At 35.1% G+C, this 9,777-nt stretch overlaps 1 protein-coding gene across 1 annotated transcript; it reads left to right on the top strand.

Moving 5' to 3' along the window:
* The first annotated feature begins 7,567 nt into the window (after nucleotides 1-7,567).
* Nucleotides 7,568-8,935, top strand: LOC126726007 (auxin-repressed 12.5 kDa protein-like). Its single transcript, XM_050431094.1, has 3 exons — nucleotides 7,568-7,914; nucleotides 8,103-8,313; nucleotides 8,588-8,935. Exons 1-3 carry the CDS (start codon nucleotides 7,803-7,805, stop codon nucleotides 8,622-8,624), a joined length of 360 nt encoding a protein of 119 aa, XP_050287051.1. The 5' UTR covers nucleotides 7,568-7,802; the 3' UTR covers nucleotides 8,625-8,935.
* The last annotated feature ends 842 nt before the right edge of the window (nucleotides 8,936-9,777 follow it).

Here is a 9,777-nt window from a genome sequence, read left to right as displayed (position 1 = left end):
TGTCAAATCCCAAGGTTCAACCCTAGACAAGTGGTGGCAACTACCAAGCTAGAGTACGATAGGGTAGAGGGAATTTCTCAGGGAGCGGTGAAATGCTTAAAGATTAGAAAGAACACCAATGATGAAAGCACTTTGCTAGGCTGACACTAACACTGAGATGAAAGCTAAGGGAGCGAATGGGGAAGATTGAGATAATTATTTTGGTAAACATTTACTAAGTAATATAAATGATAATTGCAATGTAAGTAAAAGTCATATTAATATACTGGCAGCAATTACTTTATAATTTTGAGCACAATTGAAAGTTATATATTCAATCTAACTACAAAATTTATGTTTAACTAATTATTTGATTAGAAGAAAAAAGTGCAAATAGGGAAATTTCATAGAGATATTATTTGTTAATTAGTAATAAAAAGAAAAGTAATTAATGTGGAATTATTTATAAATATATAATAGCAGATTGAAAAACTATTCAAACTTCTTGGTTGTCTTTTGATTTTTTCTAACAAAATAATATAATATTTTCTCTCCCTTGGGATTCATTTATTCACCTTGGATTTTTAAACTCTAAAAGCTTAAGTAATCAAGCAAAAAAAACCTAAAAGGGATTTTGTTCTCACACAAGTTTGATTGCCAACAAGATGAAAATGATAAGAAAATGTGGGAACAAAATATTAAATATTATTTAGGGAGTTGACATATGGATATTATATTAATGTTGACATGTGAGGCATCCAACAAGTTTTCTGTACACACACAAATGTTTCATTTAATGACTTATTTATTTATTAATTTTAAAAGAATGGTTCCACCAGCAATTTATTCTTGGAAGGGAAGGCATCTCAATACTATTCTTAACTAGTTAGGGGAGCAAATGCAAAGCAGCTCTTGACACTCCCTTCTCTCCCTTATGTCTTGTGTTCATTCATTCATAGGGTTTCACGACATATTCTTTGTTTTATGTGCTCTCTGTTAGGCTATGCTAGTTCATCAAAAAAGGCTAAGCTAGAACTCATCATTGGACATCTGGACTATTTTTGCAAGTAGGATACTAGGTTGGAATTGCAAATGAACTGGTTCCTTGAAAGTCGTATAGAAATATGAAATGTATGCTCAATTAAACTTTTGGATAAACTAGTTACAATATAGGTTGCAGTGTATTTGAGGTTTACTTCTGTTCGATAATTAATTCTGTTTTTCATGCTTTCTAGTTGTGGTTATTATATTCCTGTGTTTATAGATAATATGTGCACGTTTTGCTAAATTGTTTTGTTGCTCATATCTGGAGATATTTGTGGAGTGAGGTACTTATCACATTTTTATTATGTCATGCCTTTGGTTTCTTAAGTTTCAATTTTAAACCCCAATGCATGTTGCCAGAATGTGTTTTCACAGTATCACTGTATTTTTTAGGTTCTGTCAAACAGCCTTTCTTTTTTTCAGCTGGTGTTCATCAATAATTAAAAGTCACTGATAATATAGAATTTGTCTTTTGGTTAATACTTTGTAGTATTTCCTTTAGACTTGATTAACCATATTCATGATGAGGACCCATGGTGTCTGTTATCTGTTGACTAAATTTTTTGTATATAAGAATAGTAGGAAAAATACTATGCTAAAAGATGCAGGATATTTAAGTCTCAAGAGGTAAATAGATTATATTGGGTTTAGCTTTTGACCTTCCGGGAAAATGCAGTATATTGGGTTTAGTTTTAGTAAAAATTGATCTCCAGTGTATACTATATTTCTATAAGCAGTCATTCAGTGAATTGATGAGGAACAATTTCCTTTAAACGAGGTGGAAAAATAAGTGTGCTAAAGAGTTGTGCAACTATGAGCGGATTATGTTATATGATGACTGCTGAGTTTAGGACTGTGCTTGTTTTTTAGCTTTATGTGTTGTACTGCCATAAAATGTTTCATAAAATGCTAATGTAATAGTATTGCATAAATGATATTGCAAAAAAGGGAAGCGAGGGTTTAGAAAAAATAACTTGAAGTTGAAATTTCAAAGTTCTTAGATAAAGAGTGGGTGGTGAAGGGGGTAGAACTGGTGAATTATTCTTAAGTGTGTATTGGTGCTAAATTTTATTGATTTATAGGTCTAGGGCTGTTCTCAGTAGACTGCTGGCTGCTGGGGCCATACATATACATGCAACTGTAATTATGTAAAGTGAGAAGAGATTGAGATGCAGAAATGTGCAACGAATTATTTAGTTCTCGTCATTAGTGCTTCAGTCATACAATATTAGGAAAGAAAACCCATGTCTAAATTTTTATTTAGTGCGGCCTACTGTAATACCTCAGGTAGAATAGAAGACATTAAAAGAAAAAATTGCTTCATCCCAACTAAATAAAATGAATTCCCAATGAATTCAATTAAAAGATAAAATTGAAAAGAGAGGCCATTAGGTTAATGGAACTTCAAATTTGACTGGGAATGGCATGCGCTTTCACAGTTGGTGTAATTGCACGGCATTGCCTGCAAGGGGAGAGAAATGTCTGGAATATCTTCCGGCCAAATGATGGCCTTTCTGCAGTGTGCCTATTTTCATGATTATTCACCATGTGATTTGGTTTATCAGAGACTTTCATGCCACTTGTGTTGGCACTTGATCTCCTGCTGCTGCTACGGGTTGCTGGCAATGAGTCTTGGGCCAACAACACGTCTTGGGAGGACTGAGTGATCAAATGAGATCGCTTTGATTGAAGTAGGAAAGCTTCTGGCTGGATCTTATCATCAGAGATTAACAGATCAGCTGGGAAATATTTGATTGGATCAGTAGCATTCAAATCTGGTCTAGTGCGGCCAAATTCAAATTCTGGATCTTGCTTGTGGATTCGGTTGGCGCTGATATTAGGTGATTGTGATTGCTGATCTTGAATACATACAAGACCAGCAAAGGAGAGTGATTCAGCTGAACTGTTATCTGCTGCAGCATCCTTGGATATCTTGTTTCGCAGTTTGGTTTCCATTGATTATGTGACTATGTTTGCCAGTGTCCAGAGCTTTCATATGTGCAAAACTGGATACTGTTTGGAAGTGCAGATTTGTTCTGCAGCTTTTGTTTTTCTTCTTCACTTGTTGCCGCCTTTATTTTCCTATTAAAAATAAAGTAAAAGTGATCAAGCTGAGAAGCTATCCTAATTGTTTTGATGCTATACCTGATGATTGTAAATATGCAAGGTGACTCGAAGTAAAATAGTTTTCATGTCATCATTACAAGCAACTTGTGAGTTTTTGTTTCCTAATCTCTTTGGTGGATTTACCAAAGATTTGTGTAGTCTTATGTTGAACCTGTTGTCTGTTGTTCTCAAACGTGGACGGTTATACTAAAAATTTTGCGCCATTAAATCTTAATATGTTCTAATACGTACTTCCAAATGTAGTCCGAGTTTGCTGATACGTACGAGGATGACATGTTGATTCAACTCAATGAATGACCAGTGGTATAATCTTAGTGGAGGATTGGCTTTGTATGCTCTATTATTAACACAATGTTCCATCCACGTTTCAGGAGTAAAATACTAAGTATATGGGTGGAAATTCCAAGAAGGATTTTGTATCAAAATATTAGACTGACAATAATGGATATCATTATCAATGGACTGCTATCATTTTTTACACGAGAGAGTAAAAGTACTTGGGCTATGTGAAAGTTTACTGTGCCAATACTCAAGATCAGTCCAATTAGCCGAAACAATGTTAATGTCTGTTTATTAAAAGCAAGCAAAATCTATTTCGTTTGACTGACCATGCAATCTGCATTGTAAGCCCAATGCTCAAAGACTCAAACTTTTGGGTTTATTTACTATTCCCGATTTAGTTGGATTGTCTGTAATGTTGAGATTTCGTTAGACTGCTTAAGAAGTTGCGACTAAAGTTATCTAGTGTGTTTAGGGAACTCCGACTTTTTAAAAGTTAAAACCCTTCTTTGCATTTGCAAATGAGTGGATTAAATTTTGTTAGGTTCTTAACATCTAAAGAAATTATTGGTTACACCAATTTAGTATCTATTTATAACCACCGCACACCTTTGGTGTGATAGTTACTCCGCAAGTATAAGTGTTTGTAGAGTGCAGGGGGCAAGAGCCGGAGTTCAAGTCTTCAAGAGTGAGCTTCACATGCATATACACTTAGATTAGACTAGAGTAGAATTTCTATCTATTTATAGGGTTTGGTTTCCTTCCGACACTTTTTTAACTGGACATGTCCTTTTATTTTAAATATACAATAGTAAGTGGTATGAGTTTTAATCTCCACATTTTATTTAGTTAGTGGATGATGTGACGATTTTTCATTAAAATAAAAAGAGATTCCAGTTAAAAAAGTACTGGAGGTAAACCCAACCCCTATTTATATTCTTTGTTGAGGGCCATTTGTGAGAATTAAGGCGGAAAAAAAGAAAGCCCAATAACAAGGGCAACAAAGAATTGAAAGCAGACAGTAAAAACCATTAAGCCCAAGTGGCAGGAATAATGGATCACAGGCCTAAGAAATAAACGAATGGGTTTTGAAGAGGCAAGTGGGCTCAAAGAATCCCGGAAAGAGAGAAATTGCATCTCATGGGCAGTGTATGAGGTAGAAAAGTGAGAAAGGGCCGCTGTAGGCCCAAAGTAATGTAAACTAAGAAAGTAAGGGGTTTATGGCAGACCCATAAACCCTAAGGATAAGAATAAGGTTATTGGGTCAGGAAAGCCCAACAAAGTTAGTAAAAAGCTCATGAAAATGTAGAATTAGCAAAAGGGCCGAGGAATCCCAAAAAAAGCAAAACGGGCTAAGGATACCCAAAGGAAAGCCAAAAGGGACATAGGAGCCCATAAATAAAAGCAAAACAGTGATCATGCCAAGCCACTGAGAGAAGGAATAAACGGCTGGCCTAACAGAGACCCAGCAAGATTAGGTTATTATAGCAGGAATAACAGAACGACATTGCAAGAAATAAAAGAAACCAAGGAATGGGCCAAGGAGATGTGAGACCCATCATCAAATAAAGCCCAGCTCCTAAATGGAGCGGGAAAACAAAAAGCAGCTCATATAAGAGGTCAAAAAACACGAACGGTGAGCTTCCAGACCACGGCAAACGAATGGGCAGCAAGCAAGTTTTGGACATATATAGAATGAAGGCACGCGCAAGGCCCAGGCACGACCAGCCTGTACCTAGCCAATACAGAGCATGGTGAGGTCGGGGGGTCAGAGGATCAGAGGGCATGGTTGGCGGTGAGGAGAGGGGAAGAATTTATTTTTATGGTTCCGGCTCAGGCTCTTTCGGGGAGGTGTCCTGCTGGGATGACTTACTACCCAAAAGAGGCAAGTTGAGTTGGAACCATTAGGTGCATGTCACGAGGGATAGGGAGAGAGAAATAACCCAGATTGTAGCAGGAAAGGGTGCCACGACAGACTAGCGAACAAAATACTCTTCCTTGTCTGGCGATGGGAGGGCAACACACAGACGAAACAGTTAAAACAAAGGGAGTTAAGAGTTAAAACAGTAAAATCGGGTCACGGCAGGTACTATAAAAGGAGGGTCTTGCCATTAACAGAGGGGGGAGGAACAACGGAACAGGTTTATATTAACCAATCTTTCTTTTCATTAGTATCTAATATGAGACTTAACTACTTAACCAATCACACTCACACATGTATATTCCAAAAAATCTCCTTCTTCACATGTTAGCCTTCTATCAAGTCACTTGTAGTACTTCGGTTAGTCTCGGTTAGTCTCCCCCTTGAATGAAAGCCTTTTTCTTAACAGTCCAAGTGTCATCCAACGCTAGCACCAATAGTGTGCCCTTTTACTCAACCATGTTTGAGGTGGACTTGGGAGTTCTTGCACACATATGGGGGTCACGACTCACCACCAATGGTGGAGGTAGAAAATTTTCACAAGAGGAGACAAGCTAAATGTATTATTGTATTCTAGTAGCCTTAACTTTCCCAATATAAGTGCATGACTTTATTTTTGGAAAATAGAAATTTGCATAAATAATTGTATAAACCTATGCTTTAGATGCTCCTAAAATTAATGATTTGCATATGACAAAAAAAAAAATCAATATTAAAAGGAAAATAAATGAGACAACAATAAATTAAAGAGCTTTTATACTTAAATATATATATATATATATATATATATATTTATTTATATGAAGGGGGGATTACCTAAAATTTACTCAATCTTATTAATTTTTAACAGTAAAATAGAGTGCCTTCCCCCCCCCCCCCCCCAAAAACCCTTACTCAACCATAGGTGAGAGAATATGGGAATCTTCCTCAAAAACCCTTTGGGAAGACTCATTATTAAGTAATTGATATAATGTGTAGATACACCACTTAACCTAAAAGCTTAAATTCAATAGATATGAGCTTAATTACGTTATATTAACTACTTTTAATATCTAACGTGGGACTTTACTACTTAATCAATCTCATTACTTGCATGTGAATATATATAGAGGGTTGAGTTCAAGTTACACCACCTAATAACTTTCTATTATATTCTACTTAAATATATACTCTTAATTTGTCTCATTATTATCTTAAAAAAACAAAAAAAACAAAAAACCTTCCATTTTCACATTAATGTGCACAACCATTCATATTACCCCAAAATAAAAGAGTAATGCTACATACATAAATTATTTTACAACATTTTGACAAATTGCTGATGTGGCTTTAGTATTTTTCAAATAGTTATTGTAAGTAAAATTATGATGTTAGTGATGGACCCATATTAGAACTAATAAGAATTTGCCACATCAGTAGTTTATAAAAATGTTGTAAAATAATTTGTGTCTGTAACATTACTCAAAATAAAGATGAGTTTTACTTAATGTGACGTTGAAACTATCAAATATAATATTTTAGTAACCTGTTATAGCATATTTGACTGCATATGGGTACCATATCCCAAAAAAATAGAATTACTATAGAAATTCCCATTTAAGCAAATGGTAAATCCTCAGGTTAAGTTTTTGTAACTATATATAGTATTAGAAGATTAGATAAGATTAAATTATATAGGATGGGATAACTATCAATCTCCTATTTGTTTTTTTGTTTCCTAAAAAAAATAGTGCAAATCACTCTATTATTGATCATTTTATTACCGATGCTAGGATCATAAAAGCTTAGACAAGTTTTGCCACCACTCATCGTGTGATAAGTTTTGAGCGATAAATAAATAGCTAATTTTTCTCTACTTCTTACAAGTCATCTAATTTATGAAAAATAAAGATGTAATTTTAAGTGTACCTTACATTTTTCGCATTTTATACTCTGTTAGAATTAGAATCCCTTGATCAAGGTGAGCCGGTGGGGGGGCCCAATTTGTCACAATCCACAGCACGTGTCTGCCATCAAGGTAGACGCCATGTTGCTCTGAGGAATAGGACAAAACAATGGTCTAATCACAGGGGTACACTTGTAAAACAATCCCCAATCAACTCCAATCTGATCTTGAAGAGATATTATTTAGCGGACCCCGCATATTGTGCCTAGTCTTCGTCCTTATCCACCCCCTTCCTCTATTTCCACTCATCATTTTCCCTCTGCCAGTGACACATAATTTCTCAATTTGTATAATTGTGAACCCCCACGGTTTTATTACAAACAAGTATTAAAGACACTCGGAACTAGTAGAAAGGTCCATCTAGAAATTGCAATTTTTAATTGAGGGTAAAGAGATATTTATGCATCAACTTTCTCTATATATGTAACACGAACTCCTATGCAAGTTAGGAAAAACTGATCCATTACAAACAAACAAAAAAAAAAGAGAGAAAACAAAGAGAGAAAGATGGTTCTGCTAGAGAAGCTTTGGGATGATGTTTTGGCTGGACCTCAGCCTGATCGTGGCCTTGGCAAGTTGAGGAAGATCTCCACCAAGCCCATCCACATCCCAGCCCCAGGTATATATATGTATTAAAGAAAATTCAATAGTTGAGAAAGGAGAAATTTAACCTGAACGTATTGAAAAAATTAAAAACTGTCACTTGAGTTACGAGTTTCTCCTTGACAAAAGTATGTGCTTTGATGTTATGTATATGATCATAGAAGTTTTGTGCTTTACATATATTATTTGGTTGCATGGTGTTAGATGTGGATATTGGAGAGGGGAGCAAGTTCCAGAGGTCGTTGTCCATGCCAGCAAGCCCGGCTATACCAGTGACACCAACAACTCCAGCATCGGCCCGTAAGGAAAACGTTTGGAGGAGCGTGTTCCACCCAGGTAGCAACCTTGCCACTAAGAGAATTGGTAATCAATACTTTGACAAGCCACAGCCTAACTCTCCCACTGTCTATGACTGGTACGTAGTCTACGTAACACTTGCATATCCAAATATTTGCATGCTACTTGGCAGAGCGATGATCTGGTTGTTTATACACCAGATCTAATTATCTCATATATGTATCTTACATCTAGAAATGGAAGATTTATATATCCAATATATGAGATACATGCTCCTCGCGGCGAGGAGAGAATTTTATGTTGATATGTTTATGATTAGAGGGTTTGAAATGGTCATCTGGGTTTGATTTGAATGATTACTAATATGAAGTGGGTTGTTTATGTGTTCACAGGCTCTACAGTGGTGAGACCAAGAGCGAGCATCGCTGAGGAGGTGACAGGTTACCGATCGAGGCTTGCATTGCATGTAAATAGCGCTTTTGTTTTGTTTTGTTTTGTTCCCTAGTGTTGGACGTGTCGTTTCTATAGTAATGTGAGTACGTGTCCTTACTAGGCTTGGCTTCTAATGAGGTAGCTGACTATTAATAGATGTAAGCTTTGTGAGTAATGTAAGCCTTTATGTTGTAGAATGGTGTCACGGTAATTGAATTTTGTAAGTAGTATCTTCCTTAGAAGATGATGATGATGATGATCGGCAGCTACTTTTCTTATTAATAAAATAAATCCTATTATGTGTGTTCTTTTCAAATGTAATCAGATCTTTGAGTACTGCATATCATAGTGAGGAAGTGTTTTTTTTTTTTTTTTTTTTTTTTGCTGAGAGGAAGTGATGTTTATCCTAGTGGGTATATATATATATTTTTTTTGCTGAGAGGAAGTGATGTTTATCCTAGTGGGTATATTATATTGTATAATTTAATTATTTTTTAGTAAAAGGATTATCTTGATGCGGCATTTTTTAATGGAGAATCTAATGAATATACACGGTATGGACCGACTTGGAAAGGATAAGATGGGACTAGGAATCCGAAGGACAATAATGCAGCAATGTTTATCAATGACTTTGGGCAATGGTGGTCCCCTCGTCTTTGATTATATTAAACGCATATATCCTACAGAAATCATCATTAAGATAAGAAAGGATAATAATGGATAAAAAAAAATGAGAAATATGATGTTTACCGACTTGATGTGACCCCTTCTTTTCTACCTTTTAACTTAGCATTATTAACTTGAACTGTAATTTGTGAAATGAAGGACAATAGGTGTAAAAACACTGGTGGTGCGTTTAGTTGTTTAGTTCGCAGTAACGTTACATAATGAAATCTTACCTTACAATAATTTTAATGTAATCTTAATATAAAAATACAATATTATATTATGACATTATATTGTTTAGAGTAGTGATGAAATTAAAATGATATATATTTTGTAATTTTAAATTATAATAATATTAAAAATAAATAAATTAATTAAAAATTTTAATATTATCGTAATATGTATCACATCGAGAATTGGTAAATTGGCAAATATATAGTACTAACAGATAGATTTTAAGCTGCGAGGTGTGAAATATTAGTTT

Source organism: Quercus robur, chromosome 5, assembly GCF_932294415.1.
Source record: "Quercus robur chromosome 5, dhQueRobu3.1, whole genome shotgun sequence".
Classification (NCBI taxonomy): domain Eukaryota; kingdom Viridiplantae; phylum Streptophyta; class Magnoliopsida; order Fagales; family Fagaceae; genus Quercus; species Quercus robur.
Note: the sequence above shows the minus strand (reverse complement) of the source record. Positions and strands in the feature narration are given on the sequence as shown.